Source organism: Equus quagga, chromosome 4 (genome assembly GCF_021613505.1).
Source record: "Equus quagga isolate Etosha38 chromosome 4, UCLA_HA_Equagga_1.0, whole genome shotgun sequence".
NCBI lineage: Eukaryota > Metazoa > Chordata > Mammalia > Perissodactyla > Equidae > Equus > Equus quagga.
The window spans coordinates 70,503,957-70,521,011 of record NC_060270.1 but is presented as its reverse complement, the minus strand read 5'-3'; the positions used below and the strand labels follow the sequence as shown (position 1 = coordinate 70,521,011).

At 45.3% G+C, this 17,055-nt stretch overlaps 1 protein-coding gene across 13 annotated transcripts in view; it reads left to right on the top strand.

Moving 5' to 3' along the window:
- Positions 1-7,545, top strand: part of CLASP1 (cytoplasmic linker associated protein 1) — a 169,046-nt gene extending 161,501 nt beyond the window's left edge. For all 13 annotated transcript variants that reach the window (XM_046657659.1, XM_046657658.1, XM_046657661.1 and 10 more), the window contains one exon: positions 4,404-7,545. In XM_046657659.1, coding sequence (XP_046513615.1) covers positions 4,404-4,490 — 87 coding nt within the window. In that variant the 3' untranslated portion in view covers positions 4,491-7,545. The remainder of the gene's footprint in view (positions 1-4,403) is intronic.
- The last annotated feature ends 9,510 nt before the right edge of the window (positions 7,546-17,055 follow it).

Sequence of the window (17,055 nt, the reverse complement as noted above, 5' to 3'; positions counted from 1 at the left end):
GGAATATTTGCCCTGAGCTAACTTCTGTTGCCAGTCTTCCTCTATTTTATGTGTGAGACGCCATCACAATATGGTCACTGATAGATGAGTGGTGTAGGTCCATGCCTGGGAACCGAACCTGGGCTGCTGAAGCAGAGTGTGCCAAACATAACCACAGGCCACCAGGGGTGGCCCTCATAGTATTCTTTTATAATCTTTTGATTTCTGTAGAATCAGTAATAATGTTCCCACATTTGTTTCTGATTTTATAATTTGAGGGGATTTTCCTTAGTTTAGCTAAAAGTTTGTCAATTTTGTTGCCCTTTCCAAAAAACCAGCTTTTGGCTTCATTGATTTTTCTCTAATGTTTTTCTATTTCATTTATCTGTGCTCTAAGCTTTATTATTCCTTCCTTCTACTAGCTTTGGGTTTAGTTTATCCTCCTTTTTATAGTTCCTTAAGATGTAAAGTTAGGTTATTGATATGGGATCTTTCTTCTTTTTTAATATAAGCATTTACAGCTGTAAGTTTTCCTCTTTGCACGGCTTTTGCTGCACTCCATAAGTTTTGGTATGTTGTGTTTTCATTTCCACTTGTCTACAAATATTTTCTGACTTCTCTTGTGATTTCTTCTTTGACACAGTTGCTTAGGAATGTGGTGTTCAGTTTCCACAAATTTGTGAATTTTTCCGTTTTCTTTGTTACTGATTGCTAACTTCATCTAGTTGTGGTCAGAGAAGATAAACTTTGTATGCTGTCTGTCTTTTTAAATCTTTTGAGACTTAATTTGTAGCCTGTCCTATAATCTATCCTGGAGAATGTTCCATGTGCACTTGGGTAGAGTGTTCTGTATGTGTCTGTTAGATCTAGTTGGTTTATTATGTTGTTCATGGCCTCTGTTGCCTTACTGATTTTTTTTGGTTCTGTCTGTTTTATTTAGAGTGAGGTATTGAAGTCTCCAGCTATTGTTGTAAAACTGTTCCTCCCTTTAATTCTGTCAATTTTTGCTTCATGTGTTTTGATGACGTTATTAGATGTGTAAATGTTTATAATTGTTATATCTTCTTGCCATATTGATCTTTTATTGATATATGATGTCCTTCTCTGTCTCTCGTAACCTTTCTTGATTTAAAGTCTGTTTTGTTTGATATTCGTATAGCCACCCCAGTACTGTTGGTTACTATTTACGTGGGATGTCTTTTTCCATCTTTCGCTTTCAACCCATTGTGTCTTGTATCTAAAGTGAGTCTCTTGTAGACAGCACATACAGTAGTCCTCCCTTATCTGTGGTTTCAGTTACCCACGGTCAGCCGTGGTCTGGAAGCAGATGATCCTCCTGATGTGTTGTCAGAAGGTCGACAGTAGCCTTACGCTGCATCACAGTGCCTGTGTCTTCACTGCACTTCATCTCATCATGTAGGCATTGTGTCGTCTCACATCATCACAAGAAGGGGGAGTGCAGTACAATAAGAGATTTCAAGAGAGAGACCACATTCACATAACTTGTATTACAATATATTGTCGTAATTGTTCTATTTTATTATTAATGACTATTGTTAATCTCTTACTGCACCTAATTTATACATTAAACTTTATCAAAGGATGTATGTATAGCAAAAAACATAGTGTATATAGGGTTTGGTCCTGCCCACAGTTTCAGACGTCCAGCGGGGGTCTTAGAATGAGCACCCCACAGATAAGGGGCAGCTACTGTGGTTGAATCCTCTTTCTCTTTTTTTACCCATTCTGATCATCTCTGTCTTGATTGGAGACTTTAACCCACTTATGTTTAAAGTAACAACTGATAAAGAGAGACTTCTGTCACTTTGGTGTTTGTTTTCTGTATGCCTTACAAGCTTTTTTTGTCCTTTGTTTTCTGCATTGCTGTCTTTTGTGTTTGTTTGCTTTTTGTACTGAAATGTTTTCATTCCATTCTCATTTCCTGTTGTGTATATTCTTCAGCTGTTTTCTTTGTGGTTGCTGTGAGGATTACATCTGACATCCTAAAGTTATAACACTTTAACTTGAATGTATACCAGCTTAGTGAGCAAGCTCTGAACCCCAGCTGTTCCGTTTGTAAAATAGGAGAACCTGCCCTGCCCGCCTCAGAGGACTTTGGTGAGGCTCAAATGTGACAGTCAGTGTAAAAGCTCCTGGTAAACTGTGGAACATGTACACATCGTGAACGCTGTTGTCACTATCTTCTCCTTGTACTTGTAATTAGATTCTAGACTTGACTAAGGGGACTTTTTTGTGGTTTTCAGTTGCAAATAGACATAATAGTGTTTAGCAACTCATTTTTAACCAGCCTTTCATAGAAATGTAACTATCTTCTGGATCATTTTTTCCGTCTTTAAAGACTCTTTGATTCAACAAGTTTGTGTTAGGAGCCTGCTGTCTTCATTACAGTATGCTAAGGCATGTAGGAAAAGCAAAACCTTGTCCTGCCCTGAGGAGCATAAACTACAGCTGGGGGACAGGACTGACACATGAGGAAACTTGTACAGTAGCCCAGGAGCGACCAGCACGCAATTGACACAGTGGGACAGGTGCTGATTGCTGGGCCATGGGCCCACTGGAGCAGGAGGAAAGGGAGAGACTTCTTGAGGAAGTGGGACTAAACTGAGCTGGGCTTGGCAGGATGGAGGAGCGCTGCATAGCGAGAGAAGACAGAGCAAACTGCAGGAAGGAGAAGCGTGAACAACTCTGGTAGAAATTGGAGAGGTGTGTTCAGAGGACACAGTTTCTGCACAAGGAGCCACAGAGGGCACGTGGAAGCGTTCTCAGTCCTCTTCATATTGCAGGTGGGGAAGCCGAGGCTCAGAAAATGTTTTGCCTGAGGTCACACAACCTTTTAGTGGTAGAGTTGGTTCTAGCATTCTGCCAGATCTGTTGAGCCTCAGGCCAGTGCTTTGTCTCATGGGCCAGGATTTCCCTTGAACCTAGTTGGCCCTGGACGCGTCACAAAGAGCCCCAGAGCATGAAAGTCCTTGTGGAAAATGATGGCACTTTGATCGCTGCACTGACTATATATTAAAAGGTTTAAGATTTTAAAAGGTGGGGAATGGCAGACTGCGACATGAGTTGTAAATGAATGTGACACGCTGCTCTGCAGCGAGAAGAGTGAGACAGCTCCAGGCGCTGGTGTGCAGAGCCCTGCGGTGGACTGCTCCCTGCGGACTGTGCTATGGAAACACCCGCGGCTGTGTAGGCAGGCTCGACACGTGCATGACAGCACCTTTGCAGGGCAGGCTGTCTGGGGACAGTGCCTCTCTTAGGAGCTCTACACTGTTGCTGTTCCCACTGGTCATCAGAGGGCCCTACTTCCTCGTACACCACACACACCACCCTCAGCTTCTCTTCATGGGTCCCCCTGGAGACCAGCCTCTCCTCCTCTCGGTTGGCTTATAGTTGTCTCAGCCCCACTGTCTGTTCAGAGCAAGGCAGGTCAAGAGCTGTGGACACTAAATATTTCATATTCCCTTAATCTTACAAGTTCTGTGTTAAATAGATTGCTTTGGGCATTTTGCTTCTACAAATACCTCTTTCTTTTTATTCTTAATATGATCAGGCAAATTATCAACATAATATATTACCTTAATTGCTGTTTTACATATTTTGAGGGTAGAAACGGGCTTAAGTTAAAAAGTAGTGAGATCTCAGCTATGAAAGCCGTTCACTGTAAAGCACTATGCCCATCTGAGGTGAGATATTTAGTGATGCAGTATCTGGCCCCAGGGAGGTCTGATCTCCCCGGAAGGAGCGAGCAAGTCCACTGCTAACTATAGCTTGAGGCAGCGTATGCTGCGTGCACTGTGGGGTGGGAGTTCCCCAGGAGCTCAGAGGAACAAGTGAGGGCATCCAGATGAGCAGGTGGGGGAGGGCTTCATGGAGCTAGGTCTCAGGTGCCACAGTGCTGCGGTGGGTTTCAGCAGGCAGAAGTTGGGGTGGGGAGAGAAGGCGTGCTAGGCGGAAGGAACAGCTTGAGCAAAGTTGTGAAAGTTAGAGAATTTGACCTCTAACCTTGGCTTAGCTGCTTTATCCCAGTGCAGCGTGGGCTCTCACCCTGCTCTTCCCACTAGCTTGGATGGAGCTGTTGGGTGCAGTCGCCCCAGAAATTTGTGGATCTGCCCATCATACGCCTTTTTCAGGGAGCCCTTGGCCCACCTAGTGAGAACAGGTTTCATCCTTTTTGTAGTAACCCATGGCGCATCTTTCCCTCTAGACTCTGATCTCCTCCCTCCATGGCCCTGGCACCCAGCAGAAGTGTTGGATGAGTAGTAGGCCCTCAGTAAATGTTTGTGTGATGAATTTCTCAACTAAAGGACGTGCTCTTTTCTTATTGTCACCTGGGGTTGTTTTCCTGTTTTCTACTTTTTGATTGCTTTTCCTCTTGCTAATTTATTTGTACCTTCTGTTTGCAGATGAAGCTACTAAACTTATATATAAAGAGGGCCCAAACCACGAACAGCAACAGCAGCTCCTCCTCCGACGTGTCCACACACAGCTAATGGCGACGCCACAGTCTCTTCGTGTAGCCCTAGAAGCAATCGGTGGTGCCTCTCTGAGACCTTTCCCACCTCCCCCTCATCGGCTGCCCAGTCAGTACAAGGAGGCCCGCAAATATTTATTACAATCAGTATTTTGGTCCCTTCCAGCTTTTGTGTAGAATCTTACTGGTATTGAATGTAAAGGAAACAAGGCCAGCATTGCATCTTCTTAAGAAACAACAGGAATCAGAAAAGAGCGATACTTAAACATGTCTTATACAGCCTGCTGAGATCATACAACCATGTGTGTGGGTGCAGATTTTAAAATCAGAGCTCTCTAGCCAATACTTGGTAGAAAATAGCATTTTCTTTTCAGTTAACAACAGATTTGAGGAAGGAGTGTTAATTTGTGTTTCTCTTTCATCTTAGTTTACTTTCCTCTGGACGTGGCCTGTATGAGGCAGAGCACTACCCCTTTCACAGTTGACACCGTGGAAGGGTCGTTTGTCTTTAAGTTGTGTTTTGAGACCTACTAAGAATGTAAATCAAGTCTTTGCAAGAAATGGAGAAAAGCCTGAAGATGGTCTTTTAACAAAAACGTGACATTTTGCCTAGACTGGAGGCTGACTGCCCTCACCTTTAGTGTAGGAGGGCATCCTCCATAATCCCCCCAGGACAGGCTCCTGCACCTCTGAGCAGCTCCACTGACGCTGTCCCCACCCCCAGGCTGCCACTCGAGAGAGTTCTTACAGTTTAAATGCAGTCAAGGTAAAGTTATGGCATCAGTTAATGGCCGCCTAAAAAGCCGTTTCATGAAGTGTAGACAGTGGAGGAGGAGCGTTTGTTCTACTGCTAAGATCTTGGGGAAACCTGGACTTCTCCCAGGACCCTGGGCCTCCTGACACCCGGTTAGCACTGTCTTTTTCCTCTCCCCTGACCTGTGCCTGAGCTGCTCAGTTCTAAAATGTTCTCAGTCAGTCTGGTAAAGGGCAACGCTCCCCTCTCAGTTATGACTTTAATTTGAGATTAAGATCAACGAAAAGTCTAGAGAGACCAAGTGTCAGAATCTTTTTGTTTTTTAGTTTTATGGACTGAAGTACCTTCTCAATCATCTATCTATTGAAAAAGTCATTGTTTACGGAAAAAATAATTATGATGAGTGGCAAATTGCAGAAAAACAGGATTTGAAACAGTTTTAGAGTCTGCTTCCTTTTCTTCAATGAGAAATTATCAAAGAAACTACCTTTTTAAAAAAATGTCTTGGGGGTCTGATTGCTGTAATAAAAGTAACTAGATTTGGAGTCTGGTTAAGTAAGTTTTGAGTAAAATTCTTAGAGCCGAGTGGAAACTTCTAATGCAATCACGAAGACTTGTATTGTCTCTTGTTACTCTATTTTAGATCCTCTCCATTGAACTGACTTTTCCGTAAGGAAAACGCCTATTCTCATGTTAATTTTTACTGAGGTGTTTGCTGTTGGATGTGAGTCGCTGCCCCGGCCTGAAGAGCAGGGACAGGTTCTCACCGCTGCTCTCCACACGGCCCCCTTCTCTGACCTCCAGCGTTGATGCTGGAAGCTGGGAAAGGCACTGTAGCAGACATAACTCGTTTTCATTCTGAATTTGTTTTAGATACTTTATTTGGAAATGGGCACTGAAAATGAAGGTCCAGGACCAGTGAAGCCAGAGTGCCTTCACTGCGAGGGTGTGTGTGTGTGTGTGTGTGTGTGCGTGTGTGGAGGGGACGTCTTGCACACGTAGGAAGTACCCCACTGCTGCTGTTGAGGGAACTTCAAGAGCGCATTTTAAGTGGTTGAATATTATTGACTTATTTTTGGCTCAAAACATAGCAGAACCAGGCCTTACTTTCATTGATAAATACCGTTTGTTAATATTTCACTAACAGGATTTCTTTTTTACTCTCTACAAGTGAGCCAGAAAGTCTCGATGGCGCTTCTGTGGTGGAAACGTGCGTTCTGGCTAGGTTATTCAGGAGTTCTTTTATGCTTGCTGCATTCAGAGAGACCTTTCTCCTGTAACTCTTTGACGCCCAGGGCGCCCTGGCCCCCGCCTGTAGTTGGGAAGAATCTTGAACATTGCCAGCTGTCCTCATGGTACTCACGAAGGGCTAGCCTTGAATGTCACTTGCCCACCCTCAATCTCCCGACTTAGATACAATCGCTCCCGGGTCTCTTGGCCTCAATCAGAACTGCTCCCACCACCGAGGAGACTCGCATGCCGCCGCCACCTCACAGGGAGGGCTGTGCCACCGCTGCCCTCTCCGAGTCCTGACAGCTGCAGCTGCCTTGCCTTGCCGCCACCTCCCTGCAGGCCTCCTGTTCAGACGAAACAACAGAACACAGAAGAGCAAAGCCCCCCAAACTGGGTTTGCCTCCCCCGTTTACCTGACTGTACAGGGCCCCAACACCCCCCACGCCCCGCTGGGGCCGGATTGCCTGGCTCTCGCTTCCCTTCAAGCTGCTGCCATCCCTCTCAGGCCCCGGTGCGCCCGCAGGCCGAGGCCGAGGGGGCGGCAGGTGGCCTTCTTCAAGGGCACCAAGTGTGCTTCGCTGGACCGGGCCGAGACGGCCGCGGGGCTGCCTTTCTGGGGCTCCTCACTAGCTTGTTGATACCCCGAGCAGGTAATGCAGCCGAGTTTGTCTCATCAATCTTTTTCTTTCCCTGCCACCCTTTATTTATCAAGCATAATATTACACATTAAAAAACAGCAAATAAGAACTTTGTAGAATCCCACCAGGACTTTGCTAACAATAATGTTTGGAAATGAAAAAAGAAATACTCTGAAAAGGATCAGCCACCAAGATAGTTTTGTTGGCACTGTGTTCACACGCATGGTCCCCCACACCCCCAGGTTGGGTTTTTGTTTTTTGTTTTTGGGCTTTTTCATGTTACATCCATATCTGTATTTATATCTTATTTGTTTCACCTTCAAGTGTATCATGGCAAATGTACAGATTTTTTTTTGTTGTTAATAATGTGCTAGGATTTGCTAAAAAAGAAAACAACAACAAAAAAACCCCTTTGAGTTTGCCCTAGAATAAATGAAACTTAATTCAGATTCCTGCGTTGGAGCAGTGTTTTTTGTCACCGTGTCCTGTAGGTAGCTTATCCCATCTCCTGACATCAGAATGTAACCACATTAGAACTGCATCGGGGAGCTCTTTCTCCTTGTGACGTCAGCGGGTCAGACCCTAGGGCGGTGTCCCTGCCGACCTGGGTGCCCGGGCAGGGCTGCCATGCTGGGTGGAGTGGAACGGTCGGCCGTGCAGATGCGTGGTGGGCTGTGTGACCAAGGGCCCTGTCCCCTCGTCTGGGCAGCGAGAGTGTTAGCTTCCAGGCATTCTGAGACTGGGGGCAGGCAGGTCTTCGCTTGGCCCTCAGGGAAGGGCTCGGAAGGGGCTGTCCGACAGCCGGCAGGAGCATGGTCTTAGGAGGAACAGCGCACGACACCAGGGGCACCAATCCATTTCTTTGGAGTCTTTATTATGAAAAATTTTTTTTGAGTTTTCCATTGTGTTCCATGGTGATGAGCCCCCTTTCCCCTGTGGCCCACCGCCTCCTAACCCTGTGTGACATGTGGCCTGGAGTGATACGGATCACAAATACCTGGGTTCACATCCCAGATTCCCCCCTTTGCCTCTTGGGCAAGTCACGTGGCTTCCTGCCCCTGTCTTTCCACTTAGAAATTGGAATGAGAGCTCCTTCCGGGAGGTGCTGTGAGGCTCACCCAGGCGGTGCGGGTGAAGCCGCCGGCCGGGCCCTGCCTCCTGCTGTGGAGTGGGAAATACACAGGAGGGGGAGTCAGCCCCACACGCCCGCACGCCCTGCAAGTCTATTATTCATTAGCAAATGTGGAAAGCCCCCAGGGGCACAGGCTGTGGTCAGGCACAGCGTGCAGTGCAGCCTGCAGTATTTGGGTCTCCACGCCCTGGCACCATTACCCTTCCTTACCTCAGGGCTGCCAGGAAGTCCTTGCCATCTTTAAGAGGGTCACAGGCCATGCTTGTTGGGGTGAAGGGTAGAGAGGCACACTGCAGTCAGCGTGGCTTTGGGGCATCTGAATGGTTCTCTCCAGAAGAGTGCACGTGTCTACTCACACAGTTCTGCACTCAGTCATAGCCGGTTCCAAGACCGCCTGAAGCTCCAAGATGAAAACTTGGCTTGAAGACCACTGTTCTCGATGCTCTTGGATCGTTACTGGGGTTGGACAGGCAGCATTATCGTTGGGGAGGCCTTAGATTTGGAAGAATTCTCATCTGTCCCATCTTGCTGGTTTTTGCAGTCCTGAGATGCGGATAAGGGGCGTGCTGTCGTGTTTAACGTCTAGTTGAGGGACCTGAGGCACGAGGACAAGCCCCAGCTAGATAGTGACACGTGGAGCCGGGGCCGGACCCTAGGCCCCTGCCTCTGTCTGGCCGCCGTCTTCCCTGCCCATCCCGCCTGCCCAGTCTTCACACATCTTTGCTGAAGTTACAGAGGGCGGGGAAGCCCCCAGGAGCCTGTGAAGCCTAAGGCTGGGCCTGTAGGGCCGAGGGGGGCCTGGAAATGAGCGTTTCTAACAAGCTCCCAGGTGCTGCTGCTGCCGCCGCTCTGTGACCACAGTTTGAGAACAATAGTAGAGCATTTTGCTTGAAATATGACAGGTGGTTTGGTCCCAAACTTTGGGACAATCCTTGAGACGTGTTGCAGAAAACCGCACTGGGCTTCAGGAATGTCAGCCAGACCATCACCGACAGGACAGGGTAATGGATGGTGACTACCTAGCATCTGCCCTAGGGCTTTTGAAAGGAAAGTGGGGTGCCATTAGCAGAGGGAAGCCAGGAGGGTCTCGGGCAAATGGGACATATGGGCCCCCTGGGCATAAAGCTCCCCTCTCGAGAAATCTCTTCCCCGCAGAGCCTTAGCCCGAGCTCCACCTGGCCTTTCCATTTCCTCCAGTATTTATTAACTCCTACTTCAGTGGCTCCAGGCAAGAACGGACAAAGGTCATGTGAATGGGCATCTAATCCCAGATTATGTATTTAAAAAACATTAAAATGCTTCCACACCACAGCTCTCTTCAGACCCTGGGCCTGCTGCCAGTGCTGAGGCCCAAGAGGTTGGCTCCGTGGGGCTCTGGGCCAGGCACAGTGTTCCTGGGAAATTCCCAGCCACGCTGGGATGCCCCTGCCTTCCTTGGTGCCCTCCCACGGGCGAGGGGTCTCTGCCCCTTAAGACCTCCAGTCCGGTGGGAAAGGTCAGCACATACACCGTGAGCTTACAGGTACTTTTCCATCCGTGAGAGAGATGATCAGACTGGAGGAAGCGGAGACAGGAGAGGGACTGTCTGAATGTCCTTTTCAGTCCTCCCTCAGTCCTTTTCATTTGCCCTCCCTCCTGCGCCTCCAGCTGCTCCTCAGCCCTGCAGAGCCTCCTCGTTGTCTTCTCCCTGCCTCAGGCCCTGGTGCTTCTCCAGGCACCTTCTCCAGGGTGCACCTCCACCCCACCTCCTTCCCATGCCTGCTGTGCCTGACCAGCCAAGCTTTATCTCCTGAGAGCTCCAGATTCACATACCCAACTGCCTTCCAGACTTCTTCACGTGGACGTCCCTGGGGCTGCTCAAATGGAGCATTTCCACAATCGGACTTTTAAGCCAGTCTCCCAAACCTGCTACTCCCCATTTTGGAAAACAGTGGCTCCACCTACCCAGACGCCATACCAGGCTCCTTCCCTCACCCTCCACTCCCACCTTCAGCCCACCCCCAAGGCCTGTGAATCCCACCTCCAAAGCGGGTCTTGAGGCCTCCACCTCTGGCCCCTCATGGCCAGCAGCTGTTCCAGGCCCCCTTTCTCACCTGCTCGGATCGCCTCCTGCCTTCCATTCTCCCTCCTGAAGGTACATGGTGGCTTTCCTTAAAAAAATGCTCATTTGACCTGTTGTTTCTTTGCTTCAGACCTTGTAGTGGTTTCTCGCTCGCTCTCACACACACACACACATACACACAGATAAAATTCCAAAATCTTGACCATGGCTGCAAGGTCCACCACCCAGCCCCTGCCTTCCTCTTCCCCCCCATTTTGTGTCACTGTGCCCAGTCACTGTTTCCCTGCCTCTGGGCCTTTGCATTTCTGTTCCTTCTACCTGGCCCATTCCCCTAACCCCTCACACACGTGTGCAAACTCACCTGTGCACACGCATGCACGCACGTATACACGCACTTCCCTTGGCTGACTTCTACAGATATTTTATGTCTCGGCTTCTTTGGAGAAGAATCTAGATTAGTCCTTTTACTTTTCCTTCCTAATATCAGGCATTTTACATCTGTTTGTGCGATTATCTATCTGATTTCCCTATGTCTGTGGGTGGAACTGGGCCTGTCTCATTTCCCTCTGCGTTCCTAACACTCAGCCCGTGTGCCCGGCCCACAGGAGGTGCTGAGGGAACGAAGGAGTGAGTGGTCTGCGGTCCCCAAGCAGGGCGTGCTTCAGCGTCTCGGCTTTCTTTCCATTTGTTCAGGAGCCCTGCCATGGCTCCTAAAGACACAGCCGCTATGGCTACACTGCCGAGATCAAATTCCAGTTCTCGTGTGACCTTGGGCAAGTTTTCTAACTTCTTCTCTTCCTCTGATTGGGCAGAGTACCAGTGGCCACAGTACCTACTCACAGGATATGTGTAAATCACTGAAAAATTAAGTGCCCCGGACACTCCTGCCATGCTTAGCCGCTGCTGTTACTCAGCGGTCAACAAACCAATCAAGTGGGGGAGGGAGCCTGGCCTTTGGAGTCGGGCCCGGGTTCCCATGCTGTCTTCCGCATTTCTATATAATCTCAAGTGAGTCTTTGGCTTCTCTTAGCCCTAAAATTATGAGGCAGCCTGACCAAGGTGGAAAACAGTTTGATATTGTCTTGTAAAGCTAAAGATTCATATAACTTACAACCCACCAATCCCACTTGTGGGACGTGCCCTAGGCAAACCCAGGCGTGAGCGTTCCAGAAGACACGTGCGAGTGTGTTCGAGGCAGCACGACTCCTAAAACCAAAACGAGACACAGCCCAAAGGGGCCCGGCCAGGAGAATCCGTAATGAATTTGTGCAACATTTACCTCGTGGGATATGGTACAGCAAATGAACCACGGTGGCACTCGTCAACACAGCTGAATCTCAGGAATACCGTTTTGAGGGAAAAGAGAAAGTCATAGAAGGATGCGTGAAGTAGCTTATCGTTTTGTAAAGATGAAAATAACCCAAACTAAATAACGATGTGTCTTTTAGAGACATTGATGTTGTGGTAGAACTCTACAGAACAGTAACAGTTGAAACCAAATCAGTAAAATAGTATTTAGTAAAAATGTATTGTGCACAAAAGAACAGTTTGTGAACTGGGACTTCACACCCAAACTGAGATGAAGCTCAGAGACGTGACGTTACAGGATGGCTTATAAAGTCACAATGAGGAAGGTGTTTGACCTGGGCCACGATTGGTTATCACAGTGGCGTTTCCAGATGGCGGGGCATTGGTTAAAAGTGATTTATACCATTTCAGGAAGATGACTTAAGTTTCTTTCATTATTATCAGAGGCATTTACAAGAAATGGCCTAAGTTGTTTCGTTGATAGTCATGGAATAACCTGGGTTTAGTTTTGCCTATGTGGCTTGAAGGGTTTGGTCCTCTAGGGCATCTTCGAGTGTGGTGTGCCTTTGGCATCCTGCTTTAACACACAGGCACAGGACAAGGAGGAGCAGGCTCACCATCGAGGTCTTCCAGCTCATAATTTGGGTGGCAGGTTCATGAGTGTTCATTTTATTTTATAGCTCGTAACTAACATATGTTGTATGTATTTTATTTTGTATTATCAAACATTTCATAAGTTAAAAAACAAGAAAAAGTGTGAGAATCCTAAGTTGTAAGGTGATTTAGATGAGTCTTCTATTAATTCTTTGGATTATTGTAGACATAGAAACCCCCAAATTTTAAATTCTTGTAGAGAATTTGCAGACCCCCGAGAATACATCTGCAGACCACCATTCGAGGAATGCCAGGCTCCAGGAGACTGTCCGATGTTCTGCAGGCATGTATTTGAGGAGAGGCCACAAACACAGGACACCATCACCCTCGTGGGACACCCCTTCTCTCTGCAACGGCAGAGGCAGGAGGGTGAGCGTGAGGATCTCCTCTTCCCAGCACCAGTTTTTCACAGCCCTGGCCGCTGAGCATTAGGGAGACTTTGTCCCCTTCAGCTCCTGATCCTGCTCAGCTCTCTCTCTCCCACCTGCTTATCCCTCCTAACAAAGGCCAAAAGGAGAAATGGTTCCGATGTTATCCAAATGGTTACTGATCACAGAGGGTCCTGCCTTTTCAACCACGCCTGAGGCCCTTGTGAAACATTGTCCAGAAGCACGGGAAAGAGAACCTGAGGGAGACACACGCAGAGACGGAGGTGCACTGGACATGGTCGCTCTCAGGAACACCAGGGCTGCAGAGGCGAGATGTGGCATCTGAGACGGACTGGCGTCCTTAACACCCTTTCCAGCCCTTCTAGCGTGCTCTCTTCTGCTGCTGAGCTGACTCCCGTGCTGCCGGGTTCCCTGGATGGCCAGGTTCTGCTGAGAAGATGTGCCTTTACAATATGAGAAGCAGCTTTTCTTGAGGACGGACACAATGGCGGTGACATTTGGTTCTTGGCAGGCAGCTCAGGTGCAGGTTCTAGTTTCTCCCCAGTGTCATGGCTATGAAACAGCAGGTGGACCACTAAGGTTTGCCCCCTTATCTAGGAAGGAATTTTCCCTGTCTTCTGTTGTTCCTGGCTGAGTGGTACCTTACCCGGTCAGCTCTCCCAAAGATAACGTCCACTACCTACCTATCTGTAAGAAATCTCCTTCTGCTTAAACTGACTGGAGGGGACTCCATCATTTGTAGTAGAGGACCCCGACCAACAGAGAGACAGACAACTCAAACATCCAACTGAAGATAGAACAGCTAAATAAATTATGGCACAGACTTTTGATGAAATACTATCCAGCCCATGTAAAAGTGTATGTCCAAAAAATTTTTAAAGACATGGGGAATGCTCACAAATAATGTTAAGTGGAAAATAAAAAGATAGAGAGGATTTCCTCTTCTGATAATGGTACATGGTATAATTTGGGGTAAACCAAAAAAGCTGGACAAATTGTTTTGCAAATTTAACTGAAGGCATCAGAGAGTGAAGAAGGTAGTGAAAAATTGCTAGGCATTACCAGGAATTAGCAGGAAAAGATGGAAGTCTGAAGAGAGGAGCCAGCATTTAGGGAAACTTGTGTCCTGGGGGTGTTTGCTGATCCAGAAGAGAAAACTAAGACAACCGAGATGTGGAGCAAGGCTCCTGCCAGCCTTATCCCCTTAGGTAGAAGTAACATGATCTAAATTGCTAATGCCCCAAGTTCCTGGCAGAAACAAGCATAAGTCTTCTCTGGAGGAAGAAAAGATTATCTAGGCCACCAAAATATTTATACAACTTTTCAGTACACTGTTCGGCATACAATAAATAGTAACCCGCCACATGAAGGGGCAAGATAGCATGAACAAAGACCAACAGAAAAAACAGACAATAAATATCCACAAGGGCCCCAACTATTGGAGCTATCAAATGCAGACTTTAAAACAACTTTATTTATCATGTTCAAAGAGATAAAAGACAAGACTGAGAATTTCTACAGAGGACTGGAAGCTTTTTAAAATATGCCATATCATATTTTTTAAAAGGATATGGTAGAATAAAAAAAGAAGTTTTAGAATTGAAGAATACAATAACTGCAATTAAGAACTCCAGGGGTAAGTTTAATAGATTAGACAGAGCTGAAAAGATGATTAGTGAACTGGAAGGCAGGCCCAAAGACAATATGAAAATGAAGCACAGAGAAACAAAAGGACAGAAAATACAGAGGCGATGATAAGGAACATAGAAGCTCTAAGATGTAAAGTCCATGGAATGGGAATCCCAGAGGGGAGGAGAATGAGAATGGAGCAGAAGCAATACCTTAAAAGATAATGGCTGAGATTTTTTCAAAATGACAAAAGACAACAAACTGCAGGTTAAAAAGTGCAGTGAACTGCAGTCAGCAGGCAGGGATGAAGGTGCACTCGCATGACCCTGAGTCTGAGTGCATCCCTAAATTGTGTGCCCTAAGAAACTCATCGCCTCACTCTAGTCCTGATCCTGCCCGTGAGGGTAATGAAATACTCAAATGTAGGTACATGGTAATAACACTGCATAAAAACGAGACAGAGAGAGAAGTTTGAAAGCAGCTGCAGAGAAACAACGATGCCTTTCAAAGAAGCAATGCTGAGACTGTCAGCTGACTGCCCTGCAGAAACAATAGAAAGCAGAAGATAATGGAACTCTATGCCCAACAAAAACATCCTGTCAGATAGAAGATGAAATAAATAAAATTTCAGACAAACAAAAACAATAATTCTTCATGAGCAGGACTGTGTAAAAAACAAAGGGATTTCTCCAGGCAGAAAGAAATGATCCCAAATATTAGGTGGTTGTTGCACAAAGGAATGAAGATCAATTGACATGGTAATTACAAAGGCAAATCTAAATGATTCTGTGTAAAACAATAATGATAATAACATCCCATGGAATTTAAAATGTCTGTGAAATTAAAATGTATGACAACAATGGCATATAAATAAAAAGAGAGCAAGCCAAGTGAGGTTAAAGTGTTCTAAGGAAGAAAATAGAAGCACTGTTTAACGTTAGGTTTTGAAAAATCAAGGCTGCATTTTGAAACTCTCGGGAAAACTTAAAAATATAGTTAAAATGGTGTAATTTTCAAACTAATAAAAGGAGGAAACTGTAATAAAGAACAATCCATCCAAAAGAAGCCAAAAAGGACAGAAAAAGAAAAGAGCAGATGGGACCAATAGAAAGCACATAATAAGATGTTAGATTTAAGCCAACATCCTACTGATTACATTAAATGCAAATGGGTGGAATATGCCAGTGAAACGACAAAAATTTTTGGATTGGATTTTAAAAACACCACAATGATATGCTGTTTCCGAGGGGCACATCTAAACTTAGGTAGACAGGTAAGTTGAAAGCAGGTTGAGAAAGATGTTACACGCAAGCACAATACTTAAAAATACGTCTCTAAATAACTCAATGGACAAGGAAGAAATTACAATGGAAATTAGAAAATAGTTTGAACTGAATGATAATGAAAACATCACATACCAAAATTTGTGGAATGCAACTAAAGCCAAGCTTAGAGTAAAAGTTTAACCTTGGATGCATATGCTGGATAAAGAAAAAGCTGAAAATTTATAACTTAACCATTCATCTCAAGAAGTTAGAAAAAGAATAGCAACATAAACACAAAGTAGAAAGGAAGTAATATAATGCAGAAATCAATTAAATAAACATGCAATAGGGAGGATCAGTAAAGAGAAAATCTGGTTACTCAGAAAGACTAATACAATTAACAACATCTCAAAATCAATAAACCGTGGGAGAGGTTAATTGAGATAAAAGGAAAAGACACAAATTATCAATATCAGGAATGAAAAGAGGCACATCATCAGAGATCCTGCAGATGTTAAAAAGGTAATCAGGAGCAGCTGGAAAACACATGTGAAAGAGCACATTTGAATCTCTACCTCACTCCACAGACAAAAATTAACTCAAATCGATCAAAGATCTAAATGTAGGAGCTGAAACTATAAAACTCTCAAAGGAAAACATATGTTAAATCTGCATGACCTTTTATTAGACAATATGACACCAAATCCCCAAGCAACGAAATAAAAATGGTAAATTGGACTTCACCAAAATTTGAAACTTTTACATTTTTTTGTGATTCAAAAAACATCATCAAGAAAGTGAAAAAAACACCCACAGAATGGGAGAAAGTATTTGCAAATCATGTATCTGATAAGGGACTTATATCCAGAATATGTAAAGAACATTTACAACTCAACAAAAGACAAATAACTCAATTTAAAAGTGAGCAAAGGATCTGAATAGATATTTCTATAAATATGTATGTATATATACATACATAAATAGCCAACAAGTGCATGAAAAATGATTGACATTAAAATTTGCAAATCAAAACCACAATGAGGTATCTCTTTACACCCGCTAGAATGGCTAGGGTCAAAAAGGCAGACGATAATTTTGGCAAAGATGTGTAGAAACTAGAACCCTCAGACATTGTTGATGGGAATGTAAATGGGGCAGCCACTTTGGAAAAGTCTGGCACTGCCTCAGAAAGTTACACTTAGTTACCACATGTCCCAGATATTTACTCAAGAGAACTGAAAATATATGTCCACACAAAAACTTATAAAAGAATGTTTATAGCAACATTATTCATAATAGCCCGAAAGTGGAAACAGGAATTTCCGTCAGCTGATGAATAGATAAACCAAACGCAGAGCATCCATACAATGAAATTTGATCCAGCCGTTCAAAGGAATGAGGTACTGACACACACAACAACACGCATGAATCTTAAAAACGTTATGCTCAGTGAAGGAAGCCGGTCACAAAAGGTACATAGTGTATGATTCCATTTATGTGAAATGTCCAAAATTGGCAAA